General features: G+C 31.7%; 1 protein-coding gene and 1 non-coding gene across 2 annotated transcripts in view; both read left to right on the plus strand.

Moving 5' to 3' along the window:
* LOC118195958 (midasin) overlaps positions 1-26396 on the plus strand; it is a 589327-nt gene that overhangs the window by 380419 nt on the left and 182512 nt on the right. Inside the window, exons 50-52 of the mRNA XM_085823548.1 lie at positions 13953-14085; positions 21230-21470; positions 25058-25203. Coding sequence (XP_085679674.1) covers positions 13953-14085; positions 21230-21470; positions 25058-25203 — 520 coding nt within the window. The remainder of the gene's footprint in view (positions 1-13952; positions 14086-21229; positions 21471-25057; positions 25204-26396) is intronic.
* On the plus strand, positions 20847-20917 carry TRNAG-GCC (transfer RNA glycine (anticodon GCC)). The gene has a single exon. It is a non-coding gene; the product is annotated as a tRNA-Gly (tRNA).

Below are 26396 nucleotides of genomic sequence, written 5' to 3' on the forward strand. Positions count from 1 at the left end.
ATACCGAATTATATTCACCAGTAGTTAACATTGAATGTTTTAGATTATTGCTTGCACTTTCAGCTAAATTAAACTTGACTGTTAAATTTTATGATGTAAAAACAGCGTACTTGTACAGTGACTTAAACGAGGATGTGTATATGACTCCTCCACCTGGTTATGAAAAACTGATTGGAGAAGGTAAAGTATGTAAATTGAAGAAAAGTATTTATGGGTTGCCTCAATCCAGTAGAAATTGGTATATGAAAATAAAAAATGAATTAGAAAAACTTGGGCTGGTACAGTTAGCATCTGATAATTGTATATTCATTTATAATGATACCAAAAACATTTTTATATTGTGTTTGTATGTTGATGATTTAGCTGTATTCTGTAATAATAAAGAAATGCTTGAAAATATTCTTTCTAAAATAAAAAATGTATTTGTGTTACATGAAAATACTAATTCAAAATTTTTAGGAATGCAAATAGAAAAACTTGAAAATGGTATATGTTTGTCTCAAACAGAATATATTGAATCTTTATTGACTAAACACAATCTGCAAAATTCTAAAGCAGTAAAAACGCCAATCGTTAAAGGGGCAGATAAAGGTTTTTCATGTACAAATGAAAAAATTGAAGCAATTTTGTATCAGGAATTAATTGGTGAACTTTTATATTTAGCGAATAGAACACGTCCTGATATATCATTTGTAACAACTTATTTGTCACAATTTAATCATGTACCAGAAAAAAGGCATTATCTTTTGGCTAAAAGGGCTGGTACAGTTAGCAAGATATTTAAAAGGTACAAAAAATAAAAAACTTTTCTATAGCAATGATTTTGGAGTTTTAAATGCATATGCTGATGCTAGCTGGGGAAATACAGAAAATGGTAAGTCATTTTCTGGTGGTACTATTTTATTAGTGATTCATTGATTTCTTGGAAATGTCGTAAGCAGAGAAGTGTTAGTCTGTCTACTTGTGAAGCAGAATTATTTTCTATTTCTGAAATTTGTAAGGATATTATTTGAACTGTAAATTTATTATCAGAATTAAAATATAAACAATTTTTGAATGGTGCAGTGGTCTTAAATACAGACAGTCAAGCTGCCATCCAGTGGATCAACTGTGCAAGATCTTCTACGAAATCCAGACACATGAACTTACGTTTCCATTTTATGAAGGACTTAACAAAGGGCAATGTTATTAAGTTGGAATATTCACAAACTGATAATATGATTGCAGATTTTCTTACTAAGAGTGTCAGTGAAGAAAAATTAATGTATACATTGAAAGTTGTAAGGATATTATTTGAACTGTAAATTTATTATCAGAATTAAAATATAAACAATTTTTGAATGGTGCAGTGGTCTTAAATACAGACAGTCAAGCTGCCATCCAGTGGATCAACTGTGCAAGATCTTCTACGAAATCCAGACACATGAACTTACGTTTCCATTTTATGAAGGACTTAACAAAGGGCAATGTTATTAAGTTGGAATATTCACAAACTGATAATATGATTGCAGATTTTCTTACTAAGAGTGTCAGTGAAGAAAAATTAATGTATACATTGAAAGTAATTTCCTTAATTTCTTAATGTAATGTGTTATATATTGTTTGTATTTCATTTTTGTATTGAAAAAATGTTGCTCGCAGGAGGGGTGTGTTGAGTAGAGGCGAGCGAACGTTTTTTCTTATACGCATGCGTATTAATTATGATGGCGCAGCTGTCTCTTCTACCGACACATCCATCATTCGAGCTTCGAGCGTATGGAGATGATGAGATGTTACTTGCTGTGTGATGGTCAATACGATTTCCTGTGTGATCCTTTTATTCATTATACGTGTAAATAAAGTGTGTTGTTCTAAATCGATGGCTTCTTTACTCTAAATATTGGCCTCTGAACAACAAAATATTTCACCAGTTTTTAAGGTTCTTTCCTAAGAATAATTCATTAAGTAGAAGTTAGTAAGAACAAATAAGGTATACTTCAAATTTGATCTCTTAGGTTTATTAGGTCAAACTACCAAATAAACATTTTTGAATTCAACATCAAATTTTAAACGCAATTTTTTTAAAAATTTGTGTCTTAATTTTTATTTTCAAAAAACATGCACGTAATCCAAAGTTTTATATAACAAAAGTTAGTATAAGAGAAGTGTGACAAATTAAATTATCTGTACATTCAGTCACTATTAAAAGCTAATTCTGTCTAGACTGTATTCTCAATCAGGAGGAATAGCCCTAAGAGAAATTTCACAGTTTCAGAGAGTAATTTAGTCAACCTTTTCTTTACATATTAAGTATTTAGATTTAATTTATGAATATAAATAAGCACTTTTATTCAGATTTTGGTATTTACCAACATGTTTTATACTTGTTTAATTTACATTAAAAATAATCCATATTTAAACAAACACATATGTACTTTTCAAGTTTTGGGAAGGAGATGCTGAATGATCGTTTAGCAATGGTGAAAAGGGCACCCTAAGACTAAGCCAACTTGAATTAAACATAGAATTTTATATATATAAATGCGAGTGACATAAAAAATAAGCAATGTCCTCTTCGAGACTCTAGCCTGGATCTTTCAAATACTATACTGATGTACTAACCGCTACACCACGAAGGCATTCTGGGAGGAGGGAGAAAATACCTTATATACTCCCCTTTTAAAGATGACTGGGTATTAGGGGACTCAGTTGTCAAATCTTGGTGGAGAGGAATCATCATCCACCACCTTTTTTTTTTTTTTTTTTTTAGTTCAGGTGTCATGCTGGAGATGGGAAAATTGAGCAATGCACTCGCCGGGACTCTAACTTGAACCTCTCGAATACGTGTGGAGTGTGCTAACCATTAAACCATGAAGTCATGCTGGAAAGTGGGAGAAAATACTATCATATTATGTATTATTTCAGCCTGTACTGTCAATTCTACTTTTCGCTTCCTCACCTGAATGTAAATAAGTTAGTGTGTAAACATGTTTAGGATGCAAATGAGTTAAGAGTATTTAAGGCAAAGCTTCTTGGCGATTGAAAGGGAATGAGAGAATTGGCTATGTCGACCTCTGCTGTCAAAGTTTAGCCATTTGCGGCCATTGCATTAAGTGTGCCAGTAAGTTAATTGTCTGAGAAAGCCTGTTAGGCTAATCTTAAGTTCCTCTATTTATTTTATTACCTTGAAATGTTTATTAGTTGTGCTGATACTTTAGCAACTCAATATTTTGTCGATTGAGTTGTTAAAATATCAACACAACAATTTAAGTATTGTTGTATGGTTGTACTGATACTTAAGCAACTCATTCATCAATACTGAGTAGCTAAAGTATCAGCACATCTATACGACAATATTTAAATGTAAGCAGTAAGCATAAATATGCAGAATAAAGTAAGCTTTGTAAACAATTTTATAGTGCTAACTTAATTTTGAGAGTAAACACTGATGTAAACAGATTATGTCTGCAAACACGCCCTAAAAAGAACATCATCTTTAAGACGCCTTTATCTACTGCAATATGTAATTTCCTGAAATATGATGCCTGTACCCATTACAATAAATAATGCCATAAATTATGCACCCGCACAACTGTGTATCACTATATGTATCATGTAATGTAATGCATTTTACTTGATCTAATTTAACGACCGGTGGTGGCAGAACTTGCAGTGTTGGCTGGAGTCACAATTTGATCATAACTCGAAGACGCCAGAAGGTTGTTGTGTTTCTAGTCTGTATAGCTAATGTCTACTTATTTGAGGTAAATATTAGGTGGCTCCTTCACTTGTACGTAACATAACACCACAGGCAGTGGTCTATATGTTAAGCACAAGGTGTACCCTTGTAAATAGTTCTCTTGAATAAAAGGTTTCAACCTTTATCCTCATTCTTTTGTTACTGAACATCAAGTTGATTAGTGAGTTTGGTTTGGTTTATGTGAGCACGTCAAAGCCTCGAGGCTTGAGGAGAGGAATGAAATATTTTTTTAAAACAATAATGATTGTTGTCATTTAGCAAAAAAGAAAAGTAATAACAAAAACATAAGTAGAAAATCATAAGTGAAATATTAGTTAAGTTTAAATAACGATATTAATTATTGTACAATCTTTAACATACTCCTACCTTGCAAAGTGAAATTTACAAACTGAACTTTGCAATTTAAATTTAGAATAAGTATAATTTTAAAGTTTGTGAATGTTCTATACAATCGCAAAAGTTTAGGGAAAAAAATGCCCACAAATCCATTTGATGAGGAATTCTTATGGTCCTTCCTTATCTACTTTTGAGAGGGTGTCTGATTTCAATGGTATCAGTGTTGTGAACAGAAGAGCCGGAAACAGTTCTGACAGATATGTCACCTTTTCTAGAAACCTTCAAAAGATCAACATCAGTTTTTGCTGACACTTCTAATGGATAGTCTTTGAAAAGGATGTGTTCTCTCTCCCTTGTAGGTTCTTACTCTTGAAACGGCATCTGTTCCAGGGATAAATCTCTAAAATTATTCTAAGTGGCCAATCGATGCGTCGGACATGATCATGCCCAATTAGAACAATATACCCAACGTTTAAAGCATCAATTCTTCTGACTCCCTTGTGGACTAAAAGAGCAAGATACTCATTTCTAAATCTTTATCTAAGATTTTCATCCAACTTCTGCAAGTACTTTATGCATTTTATCAAGGAAGATCTGGAGTCTCACTGTTGCTGCCTCTATGGATAAACATTCCTGGTGTCAGTGGTACCAATTCACACGGGTCATCTTGTATGTACGTCAGCAGTCTAGCATTTATTACTGATTCACAGTCACACAGGATCGTGTTGAGCTTTTCATAATCTGCGGTGGATTTTCCTAACACTCTACGCAGAAGTTCCTTGAGCATTCTTACCATCCGCCATGCGGCTTTGAGTGGAATAAATTTGTTCCAATCTAAGATTTTTAATGCACTGTTTGTTCCTACAAAGTTCGAGCCGTTATCTGAGTAAAGAACTGATATCATGCGTCTTTTTGCAATAAATACTCTTAAGGCTTGAATGTAACCATCTGTAGTGAGTGACTGGACTAATTCAAAATGGACCGCTTAATATACAGCGCAAGTGAATAGCTTTACCTTCTGACTTTAGGTAAAGAGGATCAACCACTGGCGTGCAGTTTATATGTGCAGGGCTGGCAAAATTATGATTGACAATAATTTTCTGCACCTATCTTTATATGGTATATAATAAATATTATTTATAATGTATTCAAATATTATGTTGATTTGCTTGCTTGTATTTTCGCAGTGCATGCAGTACTAGGTGCTGCACCACGTAGCGCGTTCAAAAGCAAACAAATGTAGAAAGTTTTGATGTGTACGCACTGCACACTAATAGAAAATCACGCTTTATATGTATGGGCTACTGGAGAAGCACAGCATACTATAGCACTGAGGCGCGTACAACTACTTTTCCTGCACTTGGCATTCAAAATCATCTGAAGGTATGGTTTATTAAGCGTTGTATCAGAGCGGGGACCTATGTGCTGAAGCGCTTTTGGTTTTTTAACTGGTTAACTGGCCATACAATTTTGCAGACTGTTAATGTTTAAATTTATATATTGTAAGATTTTGTTTTTATGGAAATATAAAAGAAATATTTTATCAATATAAAGAGAAATGTTTTAGTGTGGTAAAGTAATTTCAGTGATGTATTATATTTATAGAAATAATTCGCTGAAAAAAATTTTGTTTTGTTAGACGAAAAAGAAACTAATTTTAACAGAACAGTCCAAATTTTACCATTCATTGTGTCTTACGTACAGTATAAAAGTTATTTATCTGCGTAACACCGTATCCCTGTTTTTATTTTAAAAAATTGTCAAAATGTTTTTCGCAGAATATATGATTTCCAAATGTTAAAAACAATTAATAAATATAATTTAATCCACTGACCGAACTAGAAACAGTTCACTATTGTGAAGTGAAATCCTCTGCACGTGGACTAGACATTCGGTTTGACGGCACCAATGAGCATCCTGATGTCATCAGGCTGATGATGAGGCACCACAGCGGCGGGTGCCGTGTGGTGCTACGTTTGCTGAAAATATAAAATTTAAAGCTTATTTAGCCATTTTAAAAAATCTTGATGTGTTTTTGTATCAACTTCTTCATCCCAACTAATTTTTAATTTCCAGAAGTTTTGTAGCCAGAGTTTTGGCCGCAATGTCACTGGACCAGTTGTGCCGAGAGGATCAAAAATTTTGTGCGAAACAGCTAAAATATTTCTTTTGGTGGTTACTAGGTTCTTTATTTATTTCACATCAGGGATATTAATGGGAAGAGTATAACAATGTATCTCCCACATCATTCCTAGAGCGTTTGTTGAACTTGCTGTAGATTCAGATGGGTTAGTGCACTCCCACCCTCGTAAAACAAATTTTCTTTCAGCCATAATTTCAATCGCAACTTCAATAAATTGCTTCAGGTCTGATTCAGTTTTGACACTAGTCAAGCAATTATCCACATAAAAGCTGACCATCAGTTGTCGGATAATATCTCGAGAATATTTTTCATTTCCTTGCTTGGCTTCATCTAGTTTCCTTTCTAAATAGTATCGATTAGTTGATCCGAGCAAGAACGAACTACAAGAAACACCAAAAACAACTCTGCGATGATGATAATGTTTGAGATTCCCATCTTCATCGTACCGTAGAAATCGGAGGAAATCTCTTTTTTTATAGAAATTGATTTGCAAGAGCGCTTTGCATGTATTATCTGTTATGCCAAATTTATACAAGCGAAACCTTTTTAATATGGAAGGAATTAATTCTATCAAATTCAGTCCCTTCTCAACACAATCATTGAGACTAGGAGTTCCCTTTTCTTTAGAAAAAGCATTAAACACAGGTATAATTTTAGTTGTACTGTTTGCCTTCACCACATGTCGATGGGGCATATAGGGACAAGATGACTTAATTTCTTCTTTAGGAACCTCTTCGATAACACCTTCTTGCTCCCATTCTTTGAGCACTTCTCCATACTCTTCATAGAAATTCTCAGTGTTAAGCTTACAGGTGGTCACTTGTTACCCTTTTAGTGCCAGATTAAAATTATCTGGTAGAGGTAAATGAATGCCAAGCCATGGTAAACTATCAAGAAAACATTGATCTTCATCAACTTTGACAGTCTTTAAAAAATATTCCATTGAGACCTCATAAAGTTCTTTAGTTCTTTGTTCTGAAGAATCTTGTATCTCTAAGGCCCATATCACACGGCGTTTGTTTCACACGAACAACTGTTTGGGACAATTTTTCTGCCTGGTTTACTATTGAAAGAAAGACGTGCGACTTTTTCCTTCCTTTCGAAAAATGTTGCAAGTTGTTCGTTTTCAACCAATCAGCTATCAGCGCCGAATGCTGTTAGCTTGTTTGTAATGGAGAACCAGTTTCCCCTGTGTTAACCCCAAAGCGAGCTGTGGTGATTGGCTGTTGTGACAAAGGAGAAAAATTGTTCCAAACAGTTGTTCTTTCGAAACAAACCGACGTGTGATAGCAGCCTAAAGAATCCAATTTCCACATTTCAGAAATATCCATTTCTTTCACAAAAAGGGAAGTTACGAGCATAGCATTGGTTGAAGATATCTTTTTATCAGATAATTTTCCTGATAAGGTCCAACGAAGTAAAGTTTCCATGTCTACAAGTCAATATTTTACGCTGATCTGTCATAAATTTTCCTATCATGTCAGCTCCAAGGTGTACTTGAACAGTTGTTGACTCTTTACCCACATCTGACAATGCTATCTTCATTTCTTGAAGCTCTTTGATCCATGAACCTCAACTAACAGGTGCAATATTATCACATATAGTTGGTTGGTCTAAAGCTTCCATATTACAAGTTATATTATTTTGTGGATTCCTTAGTCTGATTCTATAACACATGTGTTCACATTTTTCAGAATCAATTCTCCCAAATAAAGAGTGTATAAGAGTTTCTTTTCTTACTAGACTATATCCCATTTCTTCAGCTCGAATTTTGAATATACAGTACAAAGTTTGTAATCTGGACTCGTTGGAACTTCGGCGATTCCGGATTTGGAGTTTTTCCGGATTATAGATCATCAATTTAAATCTGGTAAGATGGCATGCAGAAATCATACAATTAAAAATATGAAACTGTAATTTATGAAATAAAGAGCAATTATGATCTAAGGGGTATCAAAATTTACAAAAGAGAAAAAAAAATGCTTAATATTTATTTGTTTACTTTATTAAATGTTTCTTTCAATGTAAGTTGTTTATGTTGCTTTTTTTTTTTTTTTTTTTTTTGTTTTGTGCTAATACTTTCTCTTTAATTCTATAAACAGACATAATATCTTGTTCAGTCACAAAGTTCCACCTATCGGAAGCGGTATTTTCTGGATTTAGACCCGTACTAATGATTTCGCCGTCCGTTAATTCATTGGTGATTGGGCCATTATCGTTGCAATGAAAAACTCCTGTTATATCATCATCATTTATTACCACTTCTCCACATTTCTTTACAAAATTCAATAACTGGAAAATTTCACCTTTAGTTTGTGATGTCTGAAAACCTTCAAATTAGCGGCTATCATCTTCATCGTCCTCACCATGAAATATAGTAGCCTGCCTTAAACTATGCCAAGCATTTTTTAATGTATCTGGAGACATCCTCCCAACGCGCATGTGCAAAGCATACAAAAAAAAAGTCTGTGGCTTTGAGGTCCGGATTATAGATCATTCTGGATAATGGACGTCCGGATAACGGACTTTGTACTGTATTTTTTTTTTTTTTTTTTTTTTTTTTTTTTTTTTTTTTGAGACTCTGAATTTAGGATTTCTCTAATAAATACTTCCTTATTATCTGAAACTAGTTTTATTTTCATAGTTTGAAGGAATACCTTTGGGCCATAAGTGATGTTAGACATGCTAATTTTAGAACTTGCACATTTTTCATCACTGTTGTCTGATTTCTTGTTTCGAGCATCTAGAGTATCACACATAAGTGGCACATGTTTTTTACCACATACTATACACATTTATATAAATAGCCATTATATAAGTGTGTATGCATATTATATAACGGCTATTTATATAATATGTATACACATTTCAGAAACACTTTGTACTTTGTACTGGATGTCAAGCTGTCAGGCAAGTGAAGCAGCATTGTTTATCTCTTAAAATATTCTGCTTCTCAGCTATACTCATCTTTTGAGCAGAAAAACAGTCTGAGCTTGCATGTTTCCCTGAACAAAAAATACATGCTTTCTTCACATCCTTTGAAGCTGTAGAAAGTAGTTTGGCAGCTGTAGGTACTCTTCCTGTTGTCAAATGCCCTCTTCTTTTCTTAAAAGATTGGTGATTTTCACTTGACTATAAACCAAAACCTGACATTACTAAATTTATTCTTTCCTCCCCTTCAGTTTCAGCCTTAAGGAAGGACATCAAATTAGTCAATCGTTCCTTAGCATCGGTTGAAATTGCGGAAGAGGCACTTCTGTTCCATGCTTTTAGGAACACTTCTTTAAAACAAGATTCAACCATAGGATAAAGTATCGAAGCACATTTATCAGTAGTCACTCCCAGTGTTTCCAGTGCTCTAAGATATGTTTCGAGTTTATCATGTGGAGATGTCATTGAAATTTTTTCATGTTTTTGAACCGAAATTATCAATTTTAACAACTCTCTAACATAAACCTCCACTAAAGGTTCATCTCTTCCAAACCGAGTTTTGAGACTATCAACTGCTTTGGTGTAATTGGCTCCTGTAGGCATGAAGCTTTCCACAACTTCTTGTGCTCTGGATCCACTAACAGTAGCTTGAATAAGGTACGGAAATTTAATTTCAGGTACAATTTCTTCATCATTATGAATATGTTGGAACTGACTCCAAAAGGATAGCTAGTTTTTAATGTCACTACTAAACTATCTAATCTCTAATTTCGGTAAATTAAATTTCTTTTTAGATCCAGTGAAGAAAACAGAATTTTGAGACTCGCTTGCCGTTGGCAGTTTCGCATGAATTCGCGCCAATTCCATTTTGTGTTGTCTTATCTTTTCCCGTTCTTCGTATTCATATTCTATTTGTTTGAGCTTTTGTTCATGTTCTATTTGTTTTCGTCTCTCTTCTTTTTGTCGCTGCTCACTGACAGTCATTACCAAAAAATCTGTTGCAAACTATGGATCTTCCAAATAGTGCTTATTCTGTAAAATAATTTCTTTCAGTTCCCTTATTGTGATCTTTTGAGGCAATGTTGCACCAATTTCTTTCGCAACATACAACAAGTGCTCTTTCTTAAATCCTTTTGCTGCCTGAAACATTGTTTCAAATCAAAAGTAACGTTCTGTCACGGTTAAGCCAGAAAATGTAAAGAACAAATTGCAATCAAAAGTTATTGAGGCCTTTCAAATCACTCAACTACAAGTTCTCCAGATGAATGAAACAAGTATTTATTAAGTTGCAGCCTTAAATTAGCATCAGATATAATTCACTACAATTATTTTCTAATTTTTAATGAAATTAATTTAATCTAATATCAATTAGAAATCGGCTATTTACAATAGGAAGATTTAAAATCACTATAACTCTAATTAAGAGCACTATAATTTTTCTTTCACAATTAACTGTTATATAAGATTAGCTGCTTTCTGTTTATTTTTCGTGTTATATAACTGGTATCCATATGTCTTGAACAAATATACAGCAAATGCAAGACAAATTATTAAAAATTACAATTTGAAACATACTAATTTTCTATTACTATACATAATACTTTTAATGAATGATGAATTTATATAATATGTATACTTAGAATATGAAAACGATGAACTTTGAATCTGATTACTTATAAACATATATTTATGTAGTTACAAAATTTTATTAGATGTTATTATATGCATAGTTCTCTGTAATCTTCACACTCTTTAATAAAATGCTACATATTTATTACTATAGTTTCAGTTGATTGTACTTAAATTTGTAGATATGTTGACTTCTAAGAGTTGTTCCATATCCCCAACCAAAAAAAAAAAAAATAATAATAATAATAATAATAATAATAATAAATAAATAAATAAATAAATAAAATGAAAATTAAAAACACTTTTCTAAATTGCTGTAGTTGAAAGATTAAGAGGTTACATTTGGAATTCATTTTCTGACAGGTTGTCAGCTGACAGTTTTAATTTATTCAGAAATCTAAAAGAAGATATCTCTAGAAAATCGGCAAATTATAATTGTTACATTCAAAAAAGCTTTCAAAGAGAAATATGTTTAAACTTTGATAATAAGCTCAGTCTAAAGTAAAGAATAAAATATCTCTTAGCCAAGTTTTCATTGTGCTTAACTGTTTTAATATTCCTAAACTAAAAAGGAACTAAAGGAAAAACTAAAAAGAAATAAAATGAAATTCAAGTGTTTTTTAATTTAAAAGTTAATAGTTTTAATAATGAAACATTATTATATTTAATCTCAGCCATATTACCTTAAATATAGCATGTGAGAAACTCCACAATGGTATTTTTCATTTTCACATACACATACCAAAGTTAAATAAGTAAGTAAATTATAAAATGCAATTTCAGATTTATCATCGAAACGTTATAGCTAATCACTTAATCACAGAGTAGAAAGTTTTCTTTCAACCAATTTCAATAAATTAAACAAATAAAGTAGTGATAAAATATACAAGCAGACATATATTTGAGATAAATTCAGATCTGAATACTCCACTTATTATAATTAAAATTATAATTACACGGTTTAGTAATAAAAAAAACCATAAGTTCCTTTTTATTATGTGTGCTTTTATCAATGTGGGCTTTTATCAGCATGGGCTTATATCTATGTGGACTTTTATCAGTGTGGGCTTTAATCAATGTGTGCTTTCATCGCTGTGGGTATTTGTCATGTATTTAATTATCATAGTGGGCTTTTGTTGCGTGCACTTTTGTCCAGTGGGTTTTTGTCTAGGAACCAAATCAGCATATATAGGAGGAATATTTTTGGTGTTTCAGTGACAAAAATGCTATCTATTGAATGGGTTCGTAAGTTATAATTATTCCTATTTCTAATATAAATGGTACGATTTTATTTTTAATTCGGAGATCTGGAAACTTTCCGATGATTTTTTTAAACATTATAGCATTGATAAATTTCTTTAAAATAATGATAATATATTGAAATTCTATATAAGAAATAAGATTAAAATAAAATATTTTTATTTTTCCCTGTCATACAATAAAGTGACATTAGTTTTCATTTTGGCAACTTATTCAATATTTTGAATCTGAAAAAAAAAGGTAATAAATGCTGTGTAGCAGAATTTACAAAACAGTTCTTAGATAAAGCAAAATAGTTGCGTAATTAATTTCAAATGCCTCTTTTTTTTTTTTTTTTTTTGTTTGTTTGTTTGTTTGTTTGTTTTTTGTTTTTTCATGGTAAGAGTTTAACATGGGAACCATGTAATTATCTCAGAATATGCATCAGTTTTCACAATAAAATTAATTTTACACTTTTGCCCTCTGATTTTTTCCCAAAAATATTTCTGGCTCTTTGTTATTACAAAATTGGTAGGAGTAATATTTCTTTCAGATTTTAGACATTGCAACAATGGAAGTTAATAGGATGCCATAAAGAGACTGGACAATGGGGAAAGTATTAATAAAATTGCCATGGATTTTCGTGTTTGGATGAGCTACTACAATAGAGCTGGAAATTAGTTCTAAAAATGAGTCTTGATGTGGGAAAAGAGCATATAATGATAGTTTAAAGGAAAGGAAATTTATGAAATGGAACAAATGTATGAGAAACTGAGTAAGTCTAGGTTTACTTCTAGTGTTGGTTGGCTTTACAGGTGGAACTGGTTTTTGTTCCTTCATAAAAACATTTCTAAAATAAAAAGAAAATCTATTAAAGAAAGCACTTTGTATTCTCAACAATAGTTCATCCTATCTTGAATGGAGCAAAAGTTTGGAAGACGGTGGAAAAGTTTAAAGGGTGGTTTGTAGGGAAGGATTAAAGGCCATTGAAAAAAGCTTCATTATTTGGAGGAGTAAGGTGCATCTGTTACAAACATTTCCTTCCCTGCTTACATGACAAATTTGCATGAAAACGGAATGAGTTTAGAGAGTCTACCATCATGAGATTTTTACATGTGAGGAAGTCATTCTTTGGATTGGTATATATTTGAGTTATTTCTTCGATTTGGCATATATAAGATTTCTTTTAACAATTATTTTAGAGTATATTTTTTCTGTGTCCTATATTATGCTAAAACTTTCATGATTAAGTAATATTCAGTAAAACATTATGAGTTATGAATAATACACCCCTTATTTCATAAAGCTTGATATTTCCGGTAGCTCATCATCCTCTTGATCCATCAGTGGCCACGTTTGTAAGATTAGGAACGTACTGTTCAAGTAAATGTGCATGCAAATTTTATGTATATTTATTGGTTTGCAATGGTTCTGAATTGAATATTTAAAAGTTTCCTTCACATAAAATATATAATGACGAATGAAAATGAACTTTTAACATGCCAATGATTCACTAAATATTTTAATGTTCTTATCTTAAAGTGCTTATAATATATATTATATCTATTTATAAAGTTTACCAACTTGCATTAAAGTTCAAATAAGATAATAATTTTGTTTATTTGTAATTTAATAATGCACAATTGATCTTATGAGCATTTGTATCTGTATGTGTACAACTTAATTGTGTACTTATTTTAACTGTATATATATATATATATATATATTGTACTTTCTAACACAAAATTAAAACCCTTGATTTTAATATTTTCATATATAAAAAGGTAAATGTACAATTCACTAATGTTCATTGTTTTTCCAAGAGTTATTTTCAATATATATATTTCAAATTTATTTTATGTTGTAATATTTTTAAAAATTGTGCTGTGCATATTTAATTTTCCTGTTTCTTTTTTTGTATTTTTGATTTTATAGAAATTAAACAGAGTGAGATATCTATAGATCCTAGGTGGAATCCTAATATATACAGAAAACTTATCTTTCATTTGAAACGAATTCCAACTGATTCTGATTTAATAGAATATAAATTGTCAACTAGTAGCAACAGGTTTGTGAACTTTTAATTAATTTTATTTGAAGTAAATTGTATAAATAAGGTAAAAGAGAGGATAATTTTTTTATAAAATTGGAGATTATATTATCTGAAATATTCATATATTTATCTAGGAAGGCTTGGAATTTGATAGTTTAAAAGATTTAGTATGGTGAGACCTCGGTTCACAGATTTCCTTTGTTCCAAAAGGCTGTTCAGGAAATCATCAAATGTTCTCAAACCAAAATAATTTTCCCCATAGGATTTAATGTAAAATGGATTAACCCATTAACCACTAAAACTACAAGGAATGTTTCTTTTCTCATGAAAATAATAACATATATTAAATTAAGCATTTATAACATAAATTTACATTGATAATAAAAAAAATGCTCTTACCTGTGGAAAAAGCGAGTGTTGCGTTTGCGCAATGTCAGCGGAATAAGACTACGGATGTTTAGTGAGTAGGATTGTACTCGTGTGATGTTTCTTTTGAGTGGAGCGCAGGATTACTTTTTAGCTGTATAACATTTTATAAATCTACAAAGCACTTTACTTGTAATTAATTTAATATTAAAATATGCATTTTATTTCTTTTACAATTACAGATTATTTCATTTTAAAGATTCAAGCATGAAAAGCTGAATTACAGTCATGATGTAAAGCTACATTACATACTTTGCATCTATAAACAGTCTGGCTATGGTACTCTTTACAACAAAGTCTTTTGTTATCAACGGACTTTACAATAAAATGTCTACCATCTCCATGCAATGGTTTTTGAATGCTGAATTTACTAGGTCTTCCTGTTGCTAATCTATTTCTGGCTAATTCTACACTCTCAATAGGAGTTTGCAAAAGGAATAATGCATTCTTGCATCTGAAATCTAAAAGAGACTTTATATTTCTAGTAGTAAAATGTGATGATATTTAGTAAGTTTAAATACGATCTCACCTCATATAATTTATCAGTATTGTCAAATGCAAATTCTGCTTCATATTCCTGTACTGCAAACGTGATATCAATTCTCGTACAACAGGAACAAAAATGTCCTTATCAAAAGACCAATACGTTTTTTCTTGAGGTAAAGAATGATATCCTGTAAGCAATAATATTCCAATAAATCTTCTCATATAGGCTTCAGGTGCAATTTTTTTTTTTTTTTTTTTTTAGAGTAAATGTCTAAACCAAAAAGAAAAATCTGTGCACTAGTTTTACCTTGTGTTTTGTCTTTTATAATTTCTCTTCTATCTCTTTCTTCATGTTCTTCCTGAGACATAACTAACAGTTCCTTTTTTATCCACTTCAAGATTTCAGTCTTCTGCTTTTTAAACTTTTTAGTATGACTATAACTGCTTTTAGAAGGCTGAAACTTACTTATTACGTGAATTTCAACTTCGCCAGCAGTATCATTTGGTAAAATATCATAATCATTATTTAAAGCATTGCCACTTTCTTCTTCGTCACTAGCCTCTGCAATTTCTGAGGGAACAACAACAATATCAGTTTCATTCTGGTCATTATTAACATTATCATCATCTCTTTCTTCTTAAAAAAATCTTCGAAGGGCTTCTTCTAATGTAAGATACCTCGTTCTAGGCATTTCTAAACAACCAGAACATCAAAAGGAATGAGTGAAAAAGGAGATTGAGTACCCGTTTCCTGCTGACGTTGCATCAACGCACATGTTTTCCCTTCCCTTTTCCACAAATATAAACATCTGACTGATGTAATGCTCTGATAAACGGTGACCTTGACTAAAAATAGATCACTCATAAAGACCGCGATTCTTTCATTAAATATTTTCAGCAAAAATACCCGGTCGAAAATTTTGCTTAAAGTATGAGATTAATTATTATAAAAAAATGATTGTTGAAGGCAAATATTTTTTACAGAAATAATCTTTATAATATTCCCTATTTAAAATCATCTGCTGGTATAAAATATCTTAGGTAGTTATATTTATATACGCATTTATTTTGACCGTTACGTGAACGCAACACCAGCAGCTAATGGGTTAAATCATTCTTGGATCATAAGTAACTGCTTATTTGTACTTCATAAATGTACGTTGTGCTCAAATTCTCACAACCCAAAACCAGTGGAAATCATTAAATGTAAAACAAAAAAGATAAACACAATATTAAACAGATAAAATAGACAAAAACTCACTTTAATTTTTCTGCACTTGTTCAAAGGAATGTAACAGCGTAAGAGAAAAATAATGAGGAAGATGTTATTCTTTTAATGCGAAATTCTATAAAAACATCAGGTAACTGTCTTTAGGAGGCATGTCCTTCTTCCCCCCCCCTTATCTCTAAGCACCACCAAACTCTGCTTGAGAATCACTGAAAATGCTTCTAAAGTGAGATATGGCATTGTCATTGAATAAATCTGTCATTGTCAAATCTAAAGTAATAAAATTCATTATTATCTTTAAATTTTGAAATAATCATTGAGTAATCATATTGCAGATTGCCCTAAGCAAGATCGTTTGTTAATTTCATTTTACTCTCACCTTCTCTAATAATTTTGTGCATCTCCAAATCAGATGATGGTGGTTCAGTGAGTTCACTAATTTTAACACTTTTTCATTTTTGACAATATTTTAATTACTATATACAGAGCGTATTCTTAGGCCGCCGCCTTCCACATGAGCAAACTTTATTCTCTTACAACTAAGCGAGCAACAGCGCCCTCTAGCCTTTTTCTTCAAATTACACAACACTCCCCACCTGAACTCGGTGGAGAGTTCATCTTTCAATAATATATTCTAGAATATACAATTAATATTTCGACAATAAATCCTGGAGAAATGGTTAAATATAACAAACATGCATACATAATTATAAGCACATAAAATTTTACAAAACATTAAATGATACCTATCAGCAAGGTCAGGAGAATCAAACCTAAAAATACAAAATACAAACATTAGTTAAGTTCCATATTATATAACAATTGTATAGGCCTTTTTAAGGTACCAGTAGGTGTTTTAATTATGCAAGATCTTATTTTACCATCTCTGCCTGGCATTAATTCCAAAATTTGCCCTATTGTTCAGAGATTTCTGGTTGGTAGAGGATTACTATCTCTGCCCTGCTAATCAAAAGCTCATCTTCAGGGTATTCAAAAACATTTTCAGTTCTCATTTTTTTCAAATCAGAAACAGATTCAATTTCTTCAAAGATATTTACTTTCTGCATCATTCTGTCATTTTTACTCTGTTTAGGTAGCTGGAATACATTAGAAGTAGGAATTTCATCATTAGAGCTTTGCTCTATTTTAACTTTAGATAAAAGTATATCAGAAAAATTCTGTATGTCACAATTAGGAGTAGTAATATTATCAGTTTTAAATTTTCCAAATAAGCAATTAGATAGAGCTCCTACTGAGTTTACAGAATCTAATTTTTGAACATAATCAATATGGTCTGGTAATATATCGGCTTCATTTTCAAAAGTACCTGATATATTGCCAATGTGGGTAATTCGCTTCTTAGCTGAATTTCTCATATTCATATTGAACTCTTCAATTTCCAAGAACCTTTTTTTTCATTTTCTGTGAAACTGTTTTGCTACAAAAAGGAAACTTTTGCAAAGCATCGCCCAAATATACGATCCATTTGGATTTATTGCACCCTTTGTTATTCGGGCGAAAATTATTATGCAAGAAATTTGGTGTTCCGGTTCTGACTGGGATGAGGTCCTTCCTGCAAAGATTAAGGACAAATTCAACATTTGGCGGGAGGAACTTAATGATTTAACTGAAATATCGATACAGCGAAATTTCTTTGATGACGATCCAATGAATATAAGCCTTCACCTATTTTCGGACGCTAGTCCTAAAGCATATGGGGCCATCGCATATTTCAGATATTGTACGAGTGATTCTAAAATTAAAACTTCCTTTATCATGTCAAAGTGCAGAAATAAAACTAAATGTAATAAATGTGGCGGTATGTATCACAATGAATCGATTTGTACTAATAAATCCCTTGTAAACAAAAAGTTGGAACAAGGTTATTCCAAAAATGAAACTGAATCTCTGAATTCTGAGGAAAGAAATAAAGTTCAAAATATAATGAAAGCAATGGATTCAAATATGAGTAATAGTGGGAAAACAATTACTGCTGCTCAGTTAAATGATATTAAAATTCAGTCTCGTAAAGACAGAGACCTGATGAGTGTTGAACCAGAAGATAAAAATACTTTTTCTGCTGCTTATTCTAATTGTAAACCTAATTCTAGAAAGACATTCAAAAGAGCAATCACTCTTCCTCGTTTAGAGTTAATGGCAGCACTCGTGGCTGCTGGAATGTATAAATATTTGAAAAAATTGTTTGGTGATTTAATTGAGCTTGTTTATTTTTGGAGTGATTCTGAAATCGCCATTACTTGGATTAAAGGTTCGCCAAATAATTGGAAACCATTTATCGCCAATCGTGTTACAGAAATACAGGGTATATGCAACAAAAAATTGTGGAACCACTGCGAAGGAAAACAAAATCCTTCCGATTTACTAACTCGAGGAATTAGTGCTCAGTCACTAGTTAAGAATGATCTGTGGTGGCATGGGCCACACTGGTTATGTTCTCCTACTGAAAACTTTGAGTGACTCATCTGTGAAAGAATTATTTTCTGCTAGAGGCATAAATTGGATCATTAAGGGAAGACAGTTTTCTTAAAGCTCAAGAATCTCTTCTTCATTCTCGTGACAGTCTGCAAATTGAATGCGACCTTTAAGTGCTTTTGAGATTAAAGCAGCTGAACATTATTGGGCACAAATGAAGATTGGGATATTTTATGCCTCACCGAGCAGTGATACGACCTAGTGAAACTACTAAGGTAAGAATTGTGTATGATGCTAGCTCAAGGACAGAGGACACGAATTCGTTAAATGACTGCCTTGAATCGAGACCTAATCTAAATTCAAATATACTAGACATTATGTTAAATTTTCGTAAGTTTAAGATAGCGTTTTGTGGAGACGTTGAAAAGCCTTTTTGATGATAGGAATTGCTGAAGGTGATAGAAAATTTCTAAAATTTCTTTGGTTTAATGAAAATAATGACTCCTTTAAGATTATGCAAATGTGTCGCGTAGCTTTCGGTTTGACTATATCTCCTTTCATTTTGGCCGCCACTATAAAATATCACATTCGAAAATATAAAGATAATATGCCGGAAAGTTTCCAAATGTTAAATTCTTCTGTTTATGTCGATGACCTATATTTTGGAGCAGTAACGGTTGAGGATGCATATCGGTTATCTGTAGATGCGATTAACATATTTAAGGATGCTGAGATGAATTTCAGAAAATTAAGAACTAATTCTAAAGCATTAAACGATTTATGGGTCTCAGATGGGATTAAGGAATCAGACAACAAATTAACTAGTGAATCGAATTTCTTAGGCATGATTAGGAATTCCATTGAAGACAATATAAAGTTAAATTTAAAAAATTTAATTGACTTTTCTACTGAAAACTTTCCAAGACAAAAATTAAAACCAAATTCAGAATCGTTGGAGTTAAGAAAAAGTATTATTTTGACTGTACCTGTAATTAACAATGAATCCCCAATTTTGCATATAGAAAAATTCAGTTCTTTAAGAAAAAGAAAAGTGAAGAGTTATCTTCTGGAAATAACTCTGACGAAACAGATTTTGACTGTGAGCAAATTGTCATAACTTCTGAATCTGATGAAGACGATACCCAGAAATGTGAAAATTTAGAATTCAGTAATATGAAGAATGAAAGTGAAATAAGTGAAATTAGTTTTAAAAACTGTGAAAAAAGTTTCATACCACCACCTAAAGAGAAAATTTGTTCTGAAAATTTACAAGACCATACTGCACAAGACATGAGCACATTTACTGATTCACAAAGTCTTAGCTGGAACAACACAGAGTTATTACCATCATGTTATGTTTTATTGAGAAAAGATAGCTACATTGATAGTTTAGCTCATGCATTATGTTCTTCTCCAGAACCTGTTGGCAGACATAAATCAATAAATTTGGAAGAAGAAAATACTCACAAAGAACAAGTAAAGCACAATAGCATTTTTGACCTAAGTGCAGTATCCTCACATCATTAGAATTACTTAAAGCTTTGAGTGACTCATCTGTGAAAGAATTATTTTCTGCTAGAGGCATAAATTGGAAATTTATTATTGAGAGGGCGTTAGTGGAGAAGGTTCATTGGGATCGGTAAACACGTAGGTAATTGGTCTACAATTAATCATTGCCTCGATTTCAATGAGCACTGTTTCAAGCTCTTTCACTGTCTTAACTTCTTTTAACAAATCTGATTTAACATCATTGTACACAAATGAAGATTGGAGAATTTTGAACCTGAAATCAGCTTCCAAAGGAGTCAATGTAAAAAAGTCCAGAGTTTCTTGTGATGATAGAACTTTTCCTTTAGAGCAGAATGGACCCGTTTCAGGTAAAGTACCAAATTTAGCGGTAATGACAAACACTGTTGTGTTGAAAGATTTAAGAGGTTTTGGGGAATTAGAACATATGGGAATTAATGATTCTGACGATTATTCCGATATTGACTGCGAATTAGTAGACCAGTTTGAAAGAAATTTGCAGTTTAAAAACGGAAGATATGAGGCAAATTTAATCTGGAAATACAGTCCGAATAATCTAGGAAATAATTTTGAGGTAGCTAAGAAACGATTCGCAAACCTTCACAATAAACTAAGTAAAACTCCGGAGATTTTTCAGGAATATAAAAATATGATTGAGAACCAGATATTAGAAGGTGCATTGGTGGTTCAGTGGTAGAATGCTCGCCTGCCACGCGGGCGGCCTGGCTTCGATTCCCGGCCGATGCACCATCTAATAATTTTGTGCATCTCCAAATCAGATGATGGTGGTTCAGTGAGTTCACTAATTTTAACACTTTTTCATTTTTGACAATATTTTAATTACTATATACAGAGCGTATTCTTAGGCCGCCGCCTTCCACATGAGCAAACTTTATTCTCTTACAACTAAGCAAGCAACAGCGCCCTCTAGCCTTTTTCTTCAAATTACACAACACCTTCATAATTAATGTTTAATATCTTTAGGGAACTTACTGCAAATATTAATATAAAAATAGTTCAGTGATCTCTTTTATTAATTGATGTATTTTAATATTGCAGATTCTTGTTAATTTTGCTTCTTGAAAGCTTGGATTTTATTACTTCTGAAACATTAAGTATGGAGAGAAGTCCTACTCTTTTTCAAGTTGGTGCAGAAGCAGCAAAACGTATATCAACATGGAGCGACCCAAAGCATGTGATCATAAGTCATATTCCGACTTACCTTCAAGCTATGCATGATGCCTTACTTGGTTTACTTGAAGATGATTCTTTATCTTGCACTGATGAAATTTTTTGGGAGGTAAGCTCAGATTTTGTATGTGACAGAATTTGATTTTAATAATTCTCCAGGTTCTCTAGAAGTTAAGAAGTTATTATTTTATTTAGCATATCACCATTGAACATACTGCCCATTTCTGCTAAACATATTCTAGATTTGTAAATCTTAAGGAAATACTGCACCAAAATGCTTTAAATTGGCAATTTCTTAAATCATGCCAAGAAGTTCTGTTTTAGCTGGCTTCCATTAATTCTTCATAAAAAGTGCATTTAATTATATGGGTGTTATTATGACAGATTGTAGAATATCTTTGAACACTTACAGCCTGAGTGTTAAGGAGGCCAGGAATGTAACTTGGGTTTACCTCCACAGAAAACTTGTTTGAAATTCTGATGGGAACTGCTGGCAGCAATTTAAATTTTCCTTGCAAGGGCTAATTTGTATATCCAACCAAAAAAACTGCAAGTTTGGAGTAAATTGTGAATATTTAAAAGGTTTTAATTTAATAAATTTAATAAAAGAAAAACAGTTTTCAAAAGAGTATATTCTTGGATCTTAAAGATATATTCTTTAAAAAGTTATCCATGTATTCTGTAAATATAAAGCATGATTGTGATTAATTTGAAACTCAGCTATTGATATTAAACAAATAGATGCAAATATAAGATGATTTAAAACTTGCAATATCATTTAAATATCAAGTTAAAAAAAAAAAAACTTTAATCTTTGCATTTAAAGTATATATATTTTTACCAAGAACTAGGTGTACGTAGTTTTTTTTAGCATTTTATTTTACCGTGAAAGTACATATTTTTAGAAATCTAAAATACAGTGTACTCTGGATTATCTGGTGTAATGCTGGGGAATAAAATCACAGATAACTGAAAAACATGGATTATCTAAACCAGCAGTTCTCAACCTTTTGACTAATGCATACCATCTAAACAAAAATTGAAAACCTTTAGTACCACCACTACAAAGTACCACCACCACTCTTGAACAAAGCTCAGATCGCATAAAATTATGAGTGTTAGATAAAAAACTCAATCAGGATGTCAGGGTTTTAATTTTTGAATTTAATAGTTAAAAATACTTTGCTTCTTTGTGTACAACCTATTTTTCTCTTGCATACCACCGGTTAAGAACCCCTGATCTAAACTATGAATTTTCATACATGATGCATGTGTTTGTTTCTTTACAGAATTAGTAATTTTACTTTGTGCTTGAGAATATTTAAATATTTTCAAATATTTTTGCATATTTCACATCAGATTTTTTGAAGTGCTCTTTTATTATCATATTCAAATCATCTTTGATTGATATGTTCATTAGAGTTTCCACAAAAGTTATTGCTGTCTTGGGACTAGTGTAATTGTCAGTGTCCTCTCCACTTGTATTTTCAATATCACTCTCTGCCTCTTCTGTGCTTGTGACATTTGAAACGGAGTGATATTGAAAATACAATTGAAAATACAAGCATTGAAAGCCCAACTCAGTCAAACTGTCATTGAATGATTCCTCAGTGTTTTCCGAATTGACATATTTGTAGAATTTTACATTTTCAATTTTTGGCATACAATTTCAATTATTGCCTTGATTTTTTTTCACAATTAAATAAATTAATTTAGAAGTCAAACAACAAAAATCAGCATTATATTTTCAAATTTTCGCAGGACTAGTTTCGATGGTTTTACCGAACCATCATCCTTAGCTGCAAAAGTGCAAATGAACAAGATAAGATATAATATTTAAGATATTATTTAAAAGCCATAGCTATTGACAGGGGCTTTTCACCCAACGTTATTTAATCAAACAGTTAAAAAATTCTCATCTCAGCACACCAAAAAGCACACTCTTGTTTTACGAGATTATAAAAATTCTGTTGTCATTCCCTTCTTTCCATCAATTAGCTATAAAGTTGCACATATTTTGCGGAAATTTAACTTTTGGGTCATTTATTCTCCCATCAATGAAATTCCGAGTTCCATACTCAAGGACCCCATTCCAGATATGAATTCCTGGGGTGTTTACAGGATTTATTGCCAGTGTGGCTTAATTTACATTGGCCAAACTAAGAGAGCCTTAAAATTTCATGTTAAGAAACATGAGGCATATGTTAGAAAAAAAAAAGAAACACAGAAGTATTCTGTTGCCCAACATTTTTTGGTCTGAAAATCACACTTTAAATTTTTCTGCTGACAAAATTATTCAAAAAGCATCTAAAGCTTTCAAAAAGGATTTTCTAGAGGCATTTCACATTCAAAAAATTCTTTCTGTTCTAGTTAACGACCCTAATTCCAATCCATCTTTGCCTTCATCCTTTAAAGAAATTATGTTTTAGTTCTGGTTTCATCAACAGATGGCACCAGTGGCTTATCTATCTTATTTTATCTAATCATTATATCTCATCTCGTTTAATTGTGCTTTTGCAGCTTAGAATAATGGTTCAGTATAAGTAGATTTTCTTCTTAAAGAAATTCATATTGATGAAAATTGACTGTTTGGCGATAAGGTCCTTTGGGCAAAATTCCTCAAAACATAAATGTTTAGCTTCACCAGTGCACATACGGAAGAGAAATAAAGAATAAAAAGCTTTACTCATCTGTTCTAATCTTCCAGAATACATTCCTCTTTCTAAAAGTATGCTTATTGTGTGATGTTATCTTGCAGGAATGTGTTACATCTGCCTTGCAAGGAGACTTCTTTTGGAATATAAAAAAGGAAAGGTGAAAGAAAAAGCTCAGTAATGTAAATCACAATAAGCTAAATATGGACCATATTTAAAAGCTGGGTAGTAATTATGCAGGAACTCTAGAAAAATTATGAAAATTGCAATTGTCATATTCGCTTGAAGATTTGGCTATAATTAGTTACACAGTACAAAGCCTGTAATCCGGACGTCCATTATCCGGAGTGATCTATAATCTGGACCTCAAAGCCGCAAACTTTACGCATGCGCATGTTGAAAGAAATGTTTAATAAAGTAAACAAATAAATGTTAAGCTTTTTTTTTTTTTGGAAATTTGATACCCTTTAGATCATAATTGCTCTTTATTTCATAAATTATGGTTTCATATTTTTAATTGTATAATTTCTGCATGCTATCTTACCAGATTTAAATTGATGATCTATAATCCGGAATCGCCAAAGTCCGACGATCCGGACTCGTCGGGACTTCGGCGATTCCAGATTCCAGACTTTGTACTGTATCTATTTTTGCAGGGGAGAGGAAGTACATTTGGAGGTTTATTCTTATGAACTAACATTACATATGTAACTAATTGAGCAAGACCAAAAATTTCATTTGCAATGCTCAGCAGTATGCTATAGCAGGGTAGTAGTTTCCACATATTATAAATGAGGGGAAATAAATTTTTATATGCTATTCAAAAGATGCATCTTTCTCAGTCATAAACATGATTATTTTTCAAAATAAAAGGTGGGGGAACTTTATTCTAAAATAGTAAATTTATGAACATTTTTTTAATTGGCAAATGCAGGCAAGTAATGAGAAAAATCTTTAACTCTCCTGTGCTTCTTTATTATTGTTGTAAAAAATCTTTTAAAATACTTATATATTTGAATATGAACTCTTTTCATCATTTTAGTTCCATCATGTTTTGTATTTATATCATGCTTGTCATCATGTTTGCAAAGCAGCCTTCAAATCTGTTGATTTTCAACTAATGCTTTTTGCAATACATTTTCATAAATTAATGAAATGGACCATCCGCCTGTTTGAGGATCAAGCCAGGTATTTATTCTTCTTTTATAAATATTTTTCCTTTTTTACATTTAATGAAATATAGTTTATGAATATATTGTATTAACAAAAAAGTAGTTTTGGTTTGTATAATTAGGTAACATTATGTTCATTTTGATATTCTTCTTTTTAATTTTTATTTATTTTAAGATTTGGCAGCTGACGCATTTAGGTACTTATAGATACGTGTATTTTTGTTTACTACTGTTAACTTACGATCAAAATTTAACATGAGATGCAAAAATAAACATTTTTGACATATTCTGCTTTTTTATTTTCATAAAGGCAAGAAAATAGGTGAGGATCACAAAGAGGTATGTTAAGTTTATGGTGTTCATTGCATAACAGAATGTACATGTCAAAATTGGTTTAAAAAATTCATTCTGGAAATTTTTGACTTGGTTCTGGAAATTTTGAAAATGACCAGCATTTTGGCCAAGTTTCTGAAGTTAATGATGACAGAATTAAAACCATAATGGAATCAAATCATCATATAAATGTGTGTGAGAACAGTTGGAAATCACATAAGATGTCTTAGACTCCTTAAGAAGCTTGATATTTGGGTTCCACATTGTCTCTCTTCTCTGGGCCATCAGAAAAGTTTAGTTGCAATTATTTCATCCCAATGGTTAATTTCTGTAATGGACACCATTGTTAAAATATTAAATTTCATGGTATCTCATTCTTCATTGATACACAGGCAATTTAAATCTCTTTTAGAAGAAATATGTGGATCTTCCCTTATACAGTCACATTTATTGTCTTAGTCAAGGCAATATCTTTAATAGGTTTGTCATGTATGGAGCACATTAAAGTTTATGAAAAGAATCAACATTTCTCCAAATTGAAAGTTAAAGAATGGTTATGCAAATTGATGTTTCTGACTGATATAACTAAATATCTTAATGAACTAAGGTTTGCAAGCAAAGGGCTAAACAGTACTTGAACTTGATCATTGGAAAGCCTTTGCTACAAAACTAAACGTATTTTCCCATGATATTAATACCTAGCACCTACAAATATTTCTCAAATGTTAAAGCCCTTACAAATATATTGACCACTGACAAAAATGAACTTCACACCTAGTTGAAGCACCTAAGGAGGAATTTTCAAAAAACTGCAAGAACTTTTAATCTTTTTTCTTTTGAAAGTCAATATTTTCCTTCTTAGTCAAACCAAATTTA

Source organism: Stegodyphus dumicola, chromosome 9, assembly GCF_044657685.1.
Source record: "Stegodyphus dumicola isolate Sdum_Otavi_A_Nest chromosome 9, ASM4465768v1".
Taxonomy (NCBI): domain Eukaryota; kingdom Metazoa; phylum Arthropoda; class Arachnida; order Araneae; family Eresidae; genus Stegodyphus; species Stegodyphus dumicola.